The sequence below is a fragment of the Ranitomeya variabilis genome, chromosome 2, assembly GCF_051348905.1.
Source record: "Ranitomeya variabilis isolate aRanVar5 chromosome 2, aRanVar5.hap1, whole genome shotgun sequence".
NCBI classification, from domain to species: Eukaryota; Metazoa; Chordata; class Amphibia; order Anura; family Dendrobatidae; genus Ranitomeya; species Ranitomeya variabilis.
The window spans coordinates 693,572,929-693,591,225 of record NC_135233.1 but is presented as its reverse complement, the minus strand read 5'-3'; the positions used below and the strand labels follow the sequence as shown (position 1 = coordinate 693,591,225).

Sequence of the window (18,297 nt, the reverse complement as noted above, 5' to 3'; positions counted from 1 at the left end):
GGTTTTTGGTGGCACACAATGAGAGACAGATGCCACACACAGGACTGGCACAGAGGCAGACTTGCCAATCTTTATCTCCCACTAATTTTTTTTTTTTACAGGGAGAATTTACCCAAAAAAAATAAATGGCCAAGTATTACACAGTGGTTTTCGGTGGCACACAATGAGAGACAGATGCCACACACAGGACTGGCACAGAGGCAGACTTGCCAATCTTTATCTCCCACTAATTATTATTTTTTTAAAAGGGAGAATTTAGAAAAAAAAAAATATTACACACTAGGTTTTCTGTGGCACACAATGAGAGACAGATGCCACACACAGGACTGGCACAGAGGCAGACTTGCCAATCTTTATCTCCCACTAATTATTTTTTTTTAAAAGGGAGAATTTAGAAAAAAAAAATATTACACACTAGGTTTTCTGTGGCACACAATGAGAGACAGATGCCACACACAGGACTGGCACAGAGGCAGACTTGCCAATCTTTATCTCCCACTAATTATTTTTTTTTAAAAGGGAGAATTTACCCCAAAAAAATAAATGGCCAAGTATTACACAGTGGTTTTCGGTGGCACACAATGAGAGACAGATGCCACACACAGGACTGGCACAGAGGCAGACTTGCCAATCTTTATCTCCCACTAATTATTTTTTTTTTACAGGGAGAATTTACCCCAAAAAAATAAATGGCCAAGTATTACACAGTGGTTTTCGGTGGCACACAATGAGAGACAGATGCCACACACAGGACTGGCACAGAGGCAGACTTGCCAATCTTTATCTCCCACTAATTATTTTTTTTTTAAAAGGGAGAATTTAGAAAAAAAAAAAAAAAAAAAAGGCCCAGTATTACACAGTGGTTTTTGGTGGCACACAATGAGAGACAGATGCCACACACAGGACTGGCACAGAAGCAGACTTGCCAATCTTTATCTCCCACTAATTTTTTTTTTTTTACAGGGAGAATTTACCCCCAAAAAATAAATGGCCAAGTATTACACAGTGGTTTTCGGTGGCACACAATGAGAGACAGATGCCACACACAGGACTGGCACAGAGGCAGACTTGCCAATCTTTATCTCCCACTAATTATTATTTTTTTTTTAAAAGGGAGAATTTAGAAAAAAAAAAAAAAAACAATATTACACACTAGGTTTTCTGTGGCACACAATGAGAGACAGATGCCACACACAGGACTGGCACAGAGGCAGACTTGCCAATCTTTATCTCCCACTAATTATTTTTTTTTTACAGGGAGAATTTAACCAATAAAAATAAATGGCCAAGTATTACACAGTGGTTTTCGGTGGCACACAATGAGAGACAGATGCCACACACAGGACTGGCACAGCGGCACACTTGCCAATCTTTATCTCCCACTAATTTTTTTTTTTTTACAGGGAGAATTTACCCAAAAAAAATAAATGGCCAAGTATTACACAGTGGTTTTCGGTGGCACACAATGAGAGACAGATGCCACACACAGGACTGGCACAGAGGCAGACTTGCCAATCTTTATCTCCCACTAATTATTTTTTTTTACAGGGAGAATTTACCCCCAAAAAATAAATGGCCAAGTATTACACAGTGGTTTTCGGTGGCACACAATGAGAGACCGATGCCATACACAGGACTGGCACAGAGGCAGACTTGCCAATCTTTATCTCCCACTAATTATTTTTTTTTTTTAAAGGGAGAATTTAAAAAAAAAAAAAAAAAAGGCCCAGTATTACACAGTGGTTTTTGGTGAAACACAATGAGAGACAGATGCCACACACAGGACTGGCACAGAGGCAGACTTGCCAATCTTTATCTCCCACTAATTTTTTTTTTTTTTTACAGGGAGAATTTACCCAAAAAAAAATAAATGGCCAAGTATTACACAGTGGTTTTCGGTGGCACACAATGAGAGACAGATGCCACACACAGGACTGGCACAGAGGCAGACTTGCCAATCTTTATCTCCCACTAATTTTTTTTTTTTTTTACAGGGAGAATTTACCCCCCCCCAAAAAATGGCCAAGTATTACACAGTGGTTTTCGGTGGCATACAATGAGAGACAGATGCCACACACAGGACTGGCACAGTGGCAGACTTGCCAATCTTTATCTCCCACTAATTATTTTTTTTTTAAAAGGGAGAATTTAGAAAAAAAAAAAAAGCCCAGTATTACATAGTGGTTTTCAGTGGCACACAATGAGAGACAGATGCCACACACAGCAATGGCACAGAGGCAGACTTGCCAATCTTTATCTCCCACTAATAATTTTTTTTTTTTACAGGGAGAATTTACCCCAAAAAAATAAATGGCCAAGTATTACACAGTGGTTTTCTGTGGCACACAATGAGAGACAGATGCCACACACAGGACTGGCACAGAGGCAGACTTGCCAATCTTTATCTCCCACTAATTATTTTTTTTTTTACAGGGAGAATTTACCCAAAAAAATAAATGGCCAAGTATTACACAGTGGTTTTTGGTGGCACACAATGAGAGACCGATGCCACACACAGGACTGGCACAGAGGCAGACTTGCCAATCTTTATCTCCCACTAATTTTTTTTTTTTTAAAGGGAGAATTTAGAAAAAAAAAAAAAAAAAGGCCCAGTATTACACAGTGGTTTTTGGTGGCACACAATGAGAGACAGATGCCACACACAGGACTGGCACAGAGGCAGACTTGCCAATCTTTATCTCCCTGCAGTAATCTCAGAAAAGTATGGCAGTCAGCTATAAAAAGGACTGCTGCACACAAAAGTGGGGACAAACACACAAGATAGCTGTGCAGAAAGGAAGGAACAACAGGATTTGTGCTTTGAAAAAAGCAGTTGGTTTGCACAGCGCACGGCGTACACACACAGCAACGCAGCTATCAGGGAGCCTTCTAGGGCAGCCCAATGAGCTACAGCGCTGAGGAAAAAAAAATGTAGCTTCCACTGTCCCTGCAAACAAAAGGTGGTGTTGGACAGTGGAAATCGCTACAGCACAAGCGGTTTGTGGCTTTATGTACCCTGCCTATCACTATCCCTGCTTCTGAAGAAGCGGCAGCAACCTCTCCCTACGCTCAGATCAGCAGCAGTAAGATGGCGGTCGGCGGGAACGCCCCTTTATAGTCCCTGTGACGCGGCAGAAAGCAAGCCAATCACTGCAATGCCCTTCTCTAAGATGGTGGGGACTGAGATCTATGTCATCACGCTGCCCACACTCTGCGTCCACCTTCATTGGCTGAGAAATGGCGCTTTTAGCGTCATTGAAACGCGACTTTGGTGCGAAAGTCGCGTACCGCATGGCCGACCCCACACAAGGATCGGGTCGGTTTCATGAGACGCCGACTTTGCCAAAAGTCGGCGACTTATGAAAATGAACGATCCGTTTCGCTCAACCCTAGTCAAGGCAGGAAATGATGAGGACATGCGCTAGCATTTTGGCAGATTCAGGGTTGAGGAACAGATGGAGTTGGAGGAGGCAGGAGGTGGTAAAAGTTTGGATGTGCGGTCTGAAAGACAGGGCATAGTTGATGGTTACTCCGAGACAGTGGAGTTCCCACACAGGGGACTATGTGATGTAATTTATTATGATAGATACATCAGGTATTCGGGTTATGTTAGCCAGTTTTTGTTACCAGTTCAGACAATCTATCAGTATACACCAGGTGACGTAAGAAAACCTTGCAGTGCAGATAATAAATCAAATGATGATGATTGTACAATACCTGGGAAGTCAGGGGGAAGCTCAGCTGCAGGCAGCCTGCTGAATTTGTTGTAAGTTGCAATGACTTTCTTGACTTTTATCTCAGTGATTTTGATAACATCTCCAGTTGAAAGAGAACATTCATTTCCAGAGAGCTCATAATGGGAACCTAGATAATTACAAGTGCAATATAATAATCAGGTTTAATGTTAAAAATTGCCCTGAATAAAAATTCCATTTTACATATCTGCCGCTGTATTACTTCAGCTTCAGCATTATTGAGTGGTAAGATTATCAAGTCGGGCAACTTGTGTATGTGTATGTACAGTATATATAAGATGTATGCAAACATTGAATACATGAAATTCGGACTGCAATAACTGTTTATATATTGTCGTTATAAAATGAAGGTACTTAAAATTGGCCGATTCATGAGAGCCAACCAGTCATGATAAGGATATCCTTCGTTGATGTTACCTTAAACCTAATATTTATCAAACATGCTTCTCCATGACTATATGCCTCCAAATTTAAATGGCAAGAGGATCCAAAACGAATTAAAAACAGCTTTAGGCTGATGGGAAGAGTGCACAGTCAAAAAATGGAGGCACTCACAACCTTCAATAGTAAGCTAAAAAACAAAAAGCTGACCAGCATCTCTGAACAGAATAAAGCAAGTGTGAACAGGTGCAAGCTGCTATCATTGCATAATATACCTTTCAAGAGTATACAGCAGCACCATGTAAGCGCTAAGATGTATCCAATCATAAAATATATGAAATTTGGAATACATTACTGCTATATAAAATATACTTATAAAATGAAAGTACTTAGCCAACAAACTGGCTAATTGATGAGAGCCCCCAGCCATGACAAGTCATATCTTTCTTTGATGGGAATCTAAACTTAATATTTATCAATCATGCATCTTCCGGCTAAAAGCCTATAAATTTAAAGGACAGTTAGAATCCGACATTACAACAGCCTTAGGTTGGTAAATACTAGTGCATTCCAATGATTCCAGCCAGCTTCAGTACAGTGCTTACAATCTCAATAGAAAAAGGCTTGTAAGCACTGCAAACAAGTCTAACAGTGGTGACTGAATCCTTTGTTAATGAGTAGTAAAAAGAATAAGAAAAAAATGAAATATTAGGGAAATGAAATAAGAAATTATAAAAGTGCTTGTTTTTTCCATGTACTTGCCAACAATACCCATGAAGATGGGAATATCCATTTAATGCTGTCCCACCTTTTTCAGTTAGCTAGTTGCAAGATCCATTTTTGTTATGCAAAACAAGTTCTCTTTATGACACAAAAACTATTAACAACTCAGTTTTTCAAACTGCAATGTGATTATTTTACAAATTAAATCAGGAAAGTAATATTTGTAATTTATTTTACTTTTCAACATGGTGTAAGAAACCTGTTTATTTTCAACTTCTGTAAATACATGAGCTATGACTTTTTTCATTGTATTATTACAGTATAAATGTTGAGAGTAAAGTTTTTTTGAGAGTTCATATTAAATGGACACCATAATGCTATTTATCGTTACGTCTAACAAATTTATGCAAACACATGGTACTAATTTTCCTCTTCTCCTTATCACTTTTCCAGAATATATTAGAAAATTCATCATCAGAACAATACTTCTAGAAAGCTTGTTCATGTATTGAGTTCACCGTTGGCTAATTTATTATTCATTTCACTGGAGTCCCCAATGACAGATTTTGGCTACCACCTAACATGTGACTAGTCACTGAAATTGGACACTGCTGAGGCTGCATTTAAGATAATGCATTTTACAAGAATTTAAGACTACATAAACGGGACTTTATTGACAAGAATATGCTATTTTTTTTAATCTCCTAAAGGACAGATATAACTGACAGAACTACTATCTGTCTTAAGAAGTGATAGCTTATCTCTGCATAATGGCAGAAAAATTAGATACCTCATGTATGGCACACTTTCTACAAGTAGATTAGTTCCGAGGATTTTAACTTGTTTTATGTGAATTTACTCTGTTCTGCACATATACTGTAGCTAGAGAATTAAATCATACAGCTCCCTACTTTACAAACACTTCACAAAACCATGCAAATTGTCTCTTCAGAGAGGAAGAGGACTGGAACGCTATGGCTACCTATTGGAAGTAGTAATTCTAAAAGTCAATATCGACCCTTTAACAAGCCTTGCCATATGACTTAGGATAAAACCCAAACAATATAAGTCTCCTTACACTGCCATGCCAGGCATGTCACCCTGCACAAAGAATATGTTACCTCTTAGACTTCACTAAACCATATAATCTTCCTCATCTTTTTTTTTTTTTCTGAAAATTACCCTATATTAGTCATTTAATTATAATAATTGCCGAGTACAGGATCTATGACATCCAAGGCAGAATGTGGGACTAGAAATGTGAACCCCAAAAAGAGCCCAAATTGATGAAAAAGTTAAAGAAGCACTTCCAATATTTTTTATTAGGCAAACCTGTGTAGTTGTGTATGTAATGTAGTAGAATATACTCACTGATTGCCATCTTCTCATGTTTGCAGCATATTGCCACTCCGGACCTCTTCTCACTCTCTTGACTTCTGTTCCAACTTGCCGATTAACACTGTGGTATATGTGTGAGCCAGAAGTCACTTTAAGGCCACGTTCACATGTTCAGCATTTGGTCAGTATTTTCCATCAGTATTTGTAAGCCAAAACCAGGAGTGGGACAATCAGAGAAAAAGTAGAATAGAAACACGTCACCACTTCTGTATTTATCGCCCACTCCTGGTTTTGGCTTACAAATACTGAGGTAAAATACTGACCAAATACTGAACATGTGAATGTGGCCTTACAGTGGAAGACTATGAAGCATCAGAACAAGGCTCCATAGGATAACATTGTAAAGCACATAAACACTGGTGTGAATCGACAACTCAGAATAGCCATTTTGGGACACAGAAGAGGACTGGAGCGGCACTAGACACTGGTTAAGACGAATATCGGTGAGTATATTAACACATCTACACTGCATTACATACACTTTTACACAGGTTTAGTTTATAAAAAAATTATTCAGAGAGCTTCTTTGCTTACGTACATGGTACAAGAAGGTCAGAAGATGGAACATTATAGCTAGCTAGGACTGTGTAGCGGCAGACAAATTAAAGATTCCATGCTGACCCTAGTCGACGGCCATACATGTACACTGTACAGAGGAGATGTGAGTAGCAGAAATGGAGCATGCAGCAACCGATGAAGGACTTCTTGTTTACAACACTCAGGCTGGATAGTCAGAGAAGAGATGGCACAAGGATCACTATGGGTAGAAAGCCAGCTGTCTAAGGCATTGTGAGATTCTGAGAAACGCGGGTGCAATGGCATGCAACAAAACCTTGGAACTTGACTATCATTTGAATGTTTTTTGAACAGTTCAACTTATTATATCAATGTTCAAAAGAAGTTTGCCAATGGAGGCCCCACCTCATAACCTGACTTACAGGGATTAATCGTTTTATCTAAATTTTATTGAATAAATTTGGAACACAGTTTTGTGTCAATTTATAAAATAAAATTATTACAGGTTCTCCTTTTACTTTTGTCAGTACAGCTTTCCTCATAGACTGTACAGCCCTTCGGTGCACAAAATGACAAGAGATGAATGTCCATATGACCAGACCAGTCCTTCAGTTTTTTTCAGGTGGAAGAGGCTGACAGACATGTTTGGTCACATGTTTAGTCAGTCATTTTAAGAACAAGAGCTGTGTTGTCTGTGAGAAAAGCTGGAATAACAAGTGCAGGAGGAGAACCTGCAATAATTATTATGGAGAAACAGGGTCAGTGGGTGCTCTTGTCCGCTGGCCCAGCTGTCTTTAGAAAGACAGCATGGACCAGGGCTCATCCCACTGAATGCCCACACTCCTTTTACATGGGCAGAATACTAATCAGACAACACAGAATGAGGATAAAACAGGGTAGCAAAAATGTATTGAACTACCAACAGACTATAACATATAGATCAGTCCCAGCAAATACCTAAGATGGTGCAAATTAGAGAATCTCATCCTTCGACTGGCTCACAGTGATTAGAGCAGCTGCAACTTTGGGGCTTTTAGGGCTCACTACCCCCACCATTGGCATCCCACTTTTGGCTGGCACCCACAGAGAGGAGGTAACAACAAATTTAGGAAACAGACAGTCTATTGATGTATGTGGCCAGGTGACTTGATTGTTCCAACCTTGATTCTCCAAATGGCTTTGAAGGTTCAAAGGTGGTCAATGAAGCAGATCTGTATTTCTACAGCTAGGGCAGTGGACTCTTATGCTGGCATCCTGTTGAATGCGTCTGAGAATGGAGGCAGATCCCCTTTTAAAGTTCACAACTGTCTTTCAGGCATCATGCACAGGATGGGGGGATGGGATGACATTAACTTTCATTGTATGAATATTTAATCAATCTGCATAGTTTGACCTCCACCATTTTGCAGGTCAACAAACTAGCTGGACTTATACAATACTTATACAATGGTTAATCAACATATTAGCAAACATCCATTGTTCAATGACCCTGAGTCACTGTCCTTGAAAGATAACAGTACAATAAAATGTAGGAGCTGATAAAAGAGGTAAACAGCAGCCATTTATGAATTCACAAACATCAATTCAAGAGTTCAGACTCATAAGACAATAGTTCATGCTTTCTGGTCTACTGAAAATATCTGACTGGCATAATTTAGATTAAATGCTGTGTCGCCACATTCTTATATTAATAAGCGCCACAAAGCCATGTATACAAAACATCTGTTTATAAACAGATAAAAAGAGTCAACCATTTTAAAGGGTTTCTGCCTGTCCAGAGGCTGGAAAGAGATCTGTCGGAGATTGTTTAGTGAATCCTGCATTGCGCATGGGCTTGGACGTGATGACCCTGGAGGTCCCTTCCAACTCTAACATTATATGATTCTATGAAAAAAAGACCTATCCCCATCTTGAAACATGAGTTAAAGAGAACCGTTTTCCTCCGTTACTCTGTCTAGAAATTTATGAATTGAAAACTGGTTATTACATTCCCCTTCTCAAAGGGTGTTTCGCTTCAGAAACTGGCTCTGTAAGGTACCCAAAACTGATAACACCAGTTGTCTATTTATTCATAAATGATTAGTGGAAATAATAGAAAAATGGAACAATTTCATAAAGAATACAATAATTAAAAAAATAAACAGAATTCAGGAGTAGTAACAGGTTCCTTTTAAAGGACCATAGGCTAAATGCTTAGTGAGGGATACACCAATACACCTTCAAAAGTATTGAAAAGTCCATAGCTCAATGGGTTTAACTTTAGTGGCAGAAGGTGGCATAAGGGGGACGACCAGACGATGGGTACCTGCATGCCGTTTCCAGAACTAAAAGGCTGCATCCTCTGTTCCCGGGGGAAGCCTGAGTGAGCCAGACTCTCCCCTGTTGCCTGGGGGAAGCACTAGGGAGACGGACCTTCTTGCTGTCCCAGGAGGGCAGGGAGTGAGAGGAGAAAAGCACACGCAGCAGCAAGGGGATAAAAGAGAAAAGCGCGGGAAACAGGTTAGTTGGGTGCAAATGCAGAGCAGCATGCAGAGCAGTGAGTGGTGCACTCTATTTCCCCTTCCCTCACCACAGAGCACCAATGCCGCCACAGGCCACACTGACAGGGTCCCCCGATGTCTGCAGAGGGACTGCTACACTGAGAAGAGCTGGGACTGCCATAGCAGTTCAGGAAAAGGGACCATGGCAGAGACTGTAAAGCCTAGTGTGCGCAGCAGCAGCAAGGGAGAGAACTGCTCCTTCCTGGGAGCACCAGCATTGTACAGGCCAGCATCCACCATTGCCCAACACCAACAACGAGGACCAGAGAGGGAGAGGAACGTACAGAGTGTGCCCGGTGACTACAAAGAGAAGGTGCAGTGTGCCGGTGACTACAGAGAGAAGGTGCAGTGTGCCGGTGACTACCAGAGAGAAAGGCACTGTACGCTCAGTGTCTATGAGTACAGCACATGTGCCACATAAGAGGGACCGCATACGTGACTGACACTTGTGCCCTGACATAACCAGTGAATATTGGTCCATACACTTGTGACCTGACTGCACCAGTGTATATTTGCAGAGCCACGTTGGGCTCGTACAGGACTGTGGTCCATATCCTTGTTAGCCACTGCAGTATATGGACTCGGCCCAGTGTAATGTACCGGAGACCGACCACTGCCACCACAAGATAGGATTTTGATGCCTACAGGACCGCACTGGAAAAGACATTGCCAGTGCTATTCACTTCGTAGACTTAGGAACCACTGATTTTCATCAGGACTGCCTTTATTTGAGCCGTTATTTCTTCACCCCACCATATCCTTTGCTAACTGTATTGGTTTTACTCTGTTTAACCCATTGCATCCCTGCGAGGAGAATGCCACTGTTTTAGTAAAATTGGTTAACCCTTGCACTGCCTCGTGTCCGTCACTGCATCCGGCAACCTGCTTACACTGGTCCCACATGTTTTTAGGCAGTTGTGTTGAATGTTATGTCAGTTCAATGTAGACAAATGTTATTATATCTGCAAGTATCACTTCCAGCATTTTAAGGACATTTTTCAATACAAGACTTCATTTCTACTTTGTCTGTGTTGCAAGAAAAAATAATGAGAGAATGGAATGATTCAAAATTGTAACTATTGTGTTTTTCTTGCTCCTTGAAACACCATTTTTCTTGTTATCTTGTTTTCTATTTGTGATGCTGCTGTACAAATAGCTGCAAGGGCTTTTGTATATTTCTCATCCTTCAAGATTCACCTGAGAGTCTCTGCTATACTGACTCATCAAGTAAGGTAATGTGATTCTAGGATTCTAGAAATGGTTGATAAACATGAAAAGTTACCTTAAAGCAATGTTTCTCAGTCTGTGTCTCGCTAGTTTATGACTGTCAGGAAAATATGGGAATAGTACATTTAAAAAAGCTGGAGAGCTACAGATTGGGGAACACTGCTTTAGAAGATGATATTGTATAGTTTGGCATTATTTTACTGCTTATCTGTCATGTGCTACACATTGGCAGCAAAGAATACCTGTTGATTTTCCTTTTTAGTAAATACTTTCAATCCCCATAAAATAAGCCAATGATGATGAACATTTTAGAGACCGAGTACCTTAAATGCAAGTGGAAAAGGCTGGATATGTGGTTTGAAGGAGATATCAGAGTCAAGGGTTACCCCAAGGCAGCGAGCTTGCAAGACTGGGAAGAGTGAGCAGCCATTGACTTTGATGGATAGGTCTGTTGGGTTGTTTGAGTGAGATGGGGGAAAGATGATGAATTCAGTTTTGTCCATGTTAAGCTTTAGAAATATAGCTGAGAAGGATTAAATAGTGGACAGATATTGTGGGATCCAGAATATCGGATCCAGAGAGGTGGATCTGTGTGTCATCAGCATAGAGATGATTCTGAAAGTCATGGGCCTATGACCTGTCCCGGGCCTGAAGGAAACTTACATATAGGAGGTGAGATGAGGAGATGGTGTGTGAGTGGAAGATGCAGAATGCTGTTCCAGTAATTTTGAGGCACAGGGGAGAAGTGATATGAGGTGATAGCAAGACACAGAGGGTGGGTCAAGGGAGGACTTTTTGAGGATGGGTGTTTGATCAATGCATGATTGAAGCATGAGGGCAAGACACTAGTTGTTAGAGATAAGTTGAAGAGATGGGTTAGGGCTGGGATGAAGACTGTGGTGAGGTTTGGGATGAAGTGGGACGGGATTGGGTCAAGTGTGCAGGTGATGAGATGTGATCTGGACAGTAGACAGGAAAGCTGATCTTCTATATTAATGAAGAACCAGGTTTTGGAGGAGGAGGGCTGAGTATTTATGAGGAGGGGATGAGGGGACTGTAGGCCAAAGCTTTCTCTGATAGTATCAATCTTCTGCTTGAAGAATGAGGCAAAGTCTTCAGCTGAGATGAAAGCAGAGGGATGAGGTACTGGGGGATGGAGGAGAGAATTGAATTCTGGTATAATGCTCCCTGTGCTGGGACAATATCCCCAAAATTGGTACATGTTCCCAATGCTGATATAATATCCACATTCTGGTATAAGGTCACCCATCCTATTTTACTCCAGTACATTTTAGAAAGAAACAAACGATGCTACTCAACTTCCCCTGTTCCTACAAGCATGTAGCCGATGCAGGAGCCGGAAACTGATTTTAGCATGCCCGTATGGGCAGCGGATGATGCCACTGCCAGACTATATGCACTGAACAATTTATTACAGATCGGATCGTTCAGTGCACATATTAGGTGCGGGTTACATTTTGCAAACAAATTCTTAGACCACCATTGCTTGATAAATATTTACCAATCAGCAGTTGTTTAACACCGCAGGTCGGTTTGTGCAAACTCTTAGAAAACCACATTGCACTGTTCATCTGTTATTCTTCCCAAATATGCTGACAACTGGGTGTTACCATTCTCCTTGTTAAAGTGGGGTGTCTGTACATAGTCTGGCACTGCCCAATCTATATTGACTACATTGGACTGTGGAGTGATACAACCTATGGGTAATCATTTGTTGTCAATTATGTAGAAGTAATTCAACCATTTCCATGAGAAACAGCAAATGAACAGCATAATATCATAATGATCATAATTTGTCTATGAACACTGTCAACAAACAGTAAAACAGGGGAATTTCATCCTGGGACAGTGGAAGCATATAAAACACATGACTCAGTTCCCCAAACTACAGTGTTTTTTTTACCAGGCAAAGATCTAGAAGGCTATGTGCACATGTTCCGTATTTACAGTAATTTTTTCTCCTGCAAAACCAGAGTGTTGGCAGGAAAAAATGCTGCCTAAAATACACATTTTTGAACGCATTTTTAATTTGCGTTTTTGCTTGCATTTTTTCCCTGTTGATTTGAATGGGTGAAAAATGCTGCAAAAATGCTGAAAGAACTAACATACCACAGAACTGAAAACACGCTTTGAAGTTTTAAATCAGCAAGTATAAAATAAGCAGGATGTGCATGATATTTCAGGGACCTCATTCACTTTGCTGGTACTGTGAATTGCTGAGCTTTTTCTGCGGCAAAAATGCAACTTGTGAAAAATCTCTAGCGTAGTTGAAGTTCACATAGATCTGGATTCATCTGCACTTTGAAGACTCAATAAAGAAGCACATTTTACTTGCATTCCCCCACCGACTCAGCTTTATAGGATGTAGGCAATAATTCACAAGGTTTGAGATTCACAGAACACACATTCATACAACGAAAGATGAATCATATCAAGTGGGAATTCAATTAGGAGATTTCCATTAGCACTACATGTCAGCTTTATAACAGATCTGATAAACAGGATTTTAATAAAGCTGTCCTCAAGGAAATGAATGGCAACTAACAATTCTGAAGTACAAATAAGTCTCTGCTACACTACTAGAAATCATAATACATCCCAAAATCAGATTCAGAAATAGTCGTTACAAGAATAGTTGCTAAACCAACATAAGTGTGACCCATTGCAATTAAAATGTCAACATTTTGGAAATAATGGAAATAATTTGTGTCAGTAAATATCTAGGGCACAAGACACCAGAAGCAACCTTCGGCACTCAAAATATGACACTTCATGTGTAGATGAATATACTGAAAATTTTAATTCACAGCTGACATATGAACATACAGAAATTTATCTCCAACGCTTCGGCATTGAAGTCTTTTTCAAAGATTTCTGTCATAGGCTGCATTGGCGTCTGCGGCGTGCTTGCTTCCTTGAGTGATGGCGTGTGAAAAAGGTTTCAAAAAGGCTTCAATGCCGAAATGTTGGAAATAAGTTTCTGTATGTTCATATGTCGGCTGTGTATTAAAATGGTCAGTGTATTCATCTACACATGAAGTGTAATATTTTGAGTGCCGAAGGTTGCTTCTGAAATGTACTACAATTACTCCTTCTGAGTACCAACATCTTCACACAGCAGTGCGAAAACCTCTGACTGTCTTTACTAATTCTGTACCTAGACATTTACCTTAGAAGAAAGGGAATCTCAGTTTATGTGATTGATCCATAATTAGAGATGAGAGAACCCGAAATGAAAAGATTGGGGTTCATACCGGACATTTAGTGTCTGGTGGTAAACTTCTAAAGTTCATTCCAAAGTTTCGGGGGAAGTTAGAGAGAAAGAATTTTCCAGCTCAAAAGTTCGGGTCCCCATTCTTTTCAGTGGGTTCAGGTACAGTTCTGGTACCCAACCGAACTTTGGAAATAAGTTCGGGTCGGGTACTAGAACCCAAAATTCCACATGCCCGCTCATCCCTATCCATAATATTATTTGCATCGTTTTTGTGAAGTCTGGGATGTTCTTAAGGTGACATCAAACTTTGATGGGGCCAATCCTTTAAATTCCATCTGCTTGTTTTACGTCTATCTCCACCCCTCACTTCTTGATTGACAGCTTTCACTTTACAGAGACATATAAGAGCTGAGATAGATGGAAAACAAGCAGATGGGCTAATAAATGTGTCATTTTATTAGCAAAAAATCAGAAAAAATTATGTTTCATCTTCATGCCCACAGCAGCATGATTGATAAACCAGTGTGTGCAGAGAGGAAGAAAAGAAGTTCCTCTACTAACTCTGGATGTCAATAATGTTAATATGGGCGTGATACCAGCAAACTGAAGGGATTACTAGTTTGGGTGCAATGTGCACCAGGATTAAACATTTTTTCACAAACTGCAGCAACAGTTAGGTTCAATAAAGGGATCATTACAAACACTATTAGGAGGCAAATACAGCACTCCTTATACGTTATAGGGGATAATCCCTTGACAGGTTCTCTTTAATGTTAACATAGCACTAGGCCATTTTTAATTCAGAGGGAAGCAAAACAATTATTTTGACCAGTTGTTTCCATTTTTAAATTAGGATGGAAAAATCATCCTGTCCCACACAAAGGAGTAAGGTATTTTCCCTATATCAATTAACATTATCATTTTATTTACCACTATATAAAAATGTCCAGCCCTTTCAATGCTTTGGTTGTATCTACCATTGGATATTTTACAATTTGACAACTGTGAAGAACAATTTCTTATTGAATGCTGTTTCTCCACATGTAGAGAAAGTTCCCTGGTCAATTGTACAATTCCCAGGAATGAATAAATCATGTGCCAATTCTTTGTGCTACTTCCTATATTCTAGATTAATAATAATAATTGAGAGCGCACAAAATATCCTACCTGTCAAAATTACCTTATCCATATAATTAGAGCAGACTAGCAAACTAGCAAATCTGAATACCTAAAATAGATGAATGCATTACTGATGGCAAAGAATATTTATGTTCCTTGCTTTGAGCCGAAATAAAAAAGTAGAAAAGTTCCAAAAATATTTTCATTAAACGTATGAAAATTAAAGATGGATTCTATTAAAATTTCATAGAAATACCAATTTGTCAAGTGCTGTAATTAATATGTATTTTGAAGAATATTATAATGAATTCCAAGAAACCCCTCCCATGGAATACGACGGACAGGGGATGACAGGGAACATTAATTGTTGCTGGAAGACAGATGCTCATACCGGCAGCGCATAGAGAGATTGTTCTGCATGGTAGATTAGTAATAGAATTTTTATTTTCAGGACATAATCATTAACCAGGTTTAAAAGAAGTTTAGATACAGCAAATGCCACCTGCAGTTTTATTAGTGTAGAGAGTAATAATGGGATATTCAATCCAGGGAAATTTCCGGAATATGTTCGTCCTGTCAGATAAAGTTGAATAAGCTCATCCATAATAATAATAATGAAAATGAATCCGGTACATTACATGTGAATCTGTAATCATAATGACGCTGTACTATCCAAACTAGGAGGTGTTTTTTTTTAATACATATGCAACTAATACATCCTCATTAGAATGACTTGTAATATTATGCGTTACGGTTTAAGAATCCATGATTGCTCTTTACCTTGCCATGGGTTGTGATTTTTATTATTCAAAGTTGGCAGTATAGCCATTGGAGCAATAAAAGCAAACAAGTAAAAAGTAATAATGAAGCTTTAAGTTTCTAAATGGCAACCGCGGCCTCACTAACTGCAAATTAAGAGTATTCCCTAGTCACCGACAATGGACGCTTCATAACACGTCATTGGGTGACTTTTTACATGACACATATGTTACAGTAGTACCAAGGCCCATTCCCTTACATTGTGCTGGCATTTACCATCCATTCCTCATAGAAAACACACGCTCACAACAGATATATATTAACTGTCACCAATATTTCCATGTTGGTGTTCACATTATGCGCTAAATTCATAAAGGAATATATAATTGGTGCTAATTACATAAAGTTATTACCAAAAATTGTAAAATGTTGACTTCATTTACAGTTGACTGTGATAATAGGATAAGTAATTGAATTTCAGAAATTTGCCGATCTACAAGGTGGGATTTGCTACACTTGCGTTACTCAATTTTTAAGACACTGGAAATGAAATATTCCTAGAACAATGACATTTTCCCAGTGTAACTTTTTTAGTATATTGCATCGATAACATTTATCCAGGTCAAACAATCATGCTTCTCCAGCAGTAACATCCATTTCTATTACTTTACAAGATAATGATAGCTACACATAGAAATTCCTCCAGAAATGTAATCTTCTGACATGTCTACAGTACATTTACAAAAATGGAAATCCTATGGATAAAATTTGAAGACTGGTAGGACACATCACCAGCTGAACAATCCAAGACTCCACTCTATCGTCCAAGGTGCTCTACAAACATTAGGTCATTCCAGAAATACAAGGACATTACATTCTCTTCTGATATACAGATTTATATGTGTGTATAGAGTATTATACTTTTACATTTCCGGTTAAATGTATAAATTAGTAATCCAATGTCAGAGAGACAGTATGTATTTCAAATCCATTTCCAACTTTTTACTCAAATATTTTTCAATTAAATAGGATTGCAATTTTGTTTGATTTTTACATTTTGGGATGGCATCAACATTTTCATTCCAGTTACCTTGATTTCATTGTTAGCTAATGTATGGGTCCTCATCATGCTACACAGAATAACTTTATTCTCTATTCTTAAGCATGCCTATGGTAGAATGCTCACTTACAGATGAAGATATGCTAATGAGAAAACATTTATCTATTACCATGACAGAACCAGTTTCAGATATACTGCATGAGAAAAAAATGTATTGTAGTCAACAAGATGTATAGTTGCACTACACTATTGGATTAGTCTATACGGTACATTAGGTGACCATTCCACTGAAAGTCCCAACGAATTTCACCCCTGACTTCCCACCATATATATATATATATATATATATATATATATATATATATATATATACATATATATAGGGATGTATATTTATCTATCTCTATCTCTCTTTGCCTCTCTATATAATTATTTAGATTTATATATACATACACACGCGCATATGTCTTTATGTTTAACAGACTAATGTTGAACTTGACGTTTATGACCTTGAAAATCTAGAAATCTATATGAAACATTAATATATAAAAATATATATATTTCAAGGTCATTTGGCATATTGCACATGTGGAATGTAATGCTAATTTAAATTATTTTGTTAGACTCTTGAACTCCAAGGTACTAGCCTAACAGTTTGGGTGGCAAAAATTATGTTATTGATGATCAGCACATTTCTTTATAGCTTTCATAAAGGTTTGAAAAAAGAAAACAGAAAATGTGTACTTAAACCATAATTTTTGAGCTTAAGGAGCAACTAATGAATTTGCAGCATTACCTCCATGATAAAATCCGGATTGTATCTGCAGGACCCGGGGAAGAGTTTTGGGATCCAGGGACTGGACAAAAGCCTGAAGCGTAGTAGTAGTCATCATCTAAGGCAAGACATACAGTCAGCTAGAAATGTTTGCACTGATGTGACAATGGTGAAGCGCACAATAGCCAGATACAGAGTTAATCTTTGTTTTTTAGAGATGCAGACAGGAAGAGGCTTTGGTGTCACATATTGATGTACAGTTCCTGTTCTTGTGCACTTCACAAACAGAGAAATGAGTTCAACCAACAGCTCATCGCTGCTAGCATTTCTTACATGTCTGATTAAAAAAACCTTTGTGATTTAAGTAGCATTTTCACTTTCTACAATACATGCTCACAGTGAAAGCTGGGACACAACAGTGATGTAAAAACACTTATGGAGGCTTGTAAATTTAAAATTTTCTTCTTTTCATTGCTAATATCTGTCAAAAACCCAATCAGGTGAGTTGTATCATTTTATTTGCTGCTCAAGAGTAATCACTGTTGTGTTTCAAAGCACTTCAGAGCCATAATTATACATGTGCACTCAGGTAACAACATCTCTCCCAACTGTTCCAGATTCAGCAGGGGTTTTGTCCAAGCTTATAATACTTACCTGCACCTCTCGCCAACTTAGTTCCGTTGCTCTTCCTCCTCTGGGAATGGGGCAGCATCTCTCTGCTCAGAGCATAAATTAAATTATATCATTCATCTCTCTCCTGTGATCAGGTCTCCTACTCACATATTTAGGTTCACAGGCTGCAGCTCTAT

The 18,297-nt window shown here is 39.0% G+C and overlaps 1 protein-coding gene across 1 annotated transcript in view; it reads right to left on the bottom strand.

Moving 5' to 3' along the window:
- The window catches only part of THEMIS (thymocyte selection associated), a 109,672-nt gene extending 92,022 nt beyond the window's left edge, over nucleotides 1–17,650 (bottom strand). Inside the window, exons 1-2 of the mRNA XM_077289408.1 lie at nucleotides 17,510–17,650; nucleotides 3,718–3,864 (exon numbers count right to left, since the gene is read on the bottom strand). Of these exons, the coding sequence (XP_077145523.1) occupies nucleotides 3,718–3,864; nucleotides 17,510–17,606 (244 nt within the window). The 5' untranslated portion in view covers nucleotides 17,607–17,650. The remainder of the gene's footprint in view (nucleotides 1–3,717; nucleotides 3,865–17,509) is intronic.
- Between the last annotated feature and the right edge of the window lie 647 nt (nucleotides 17,651–18,297).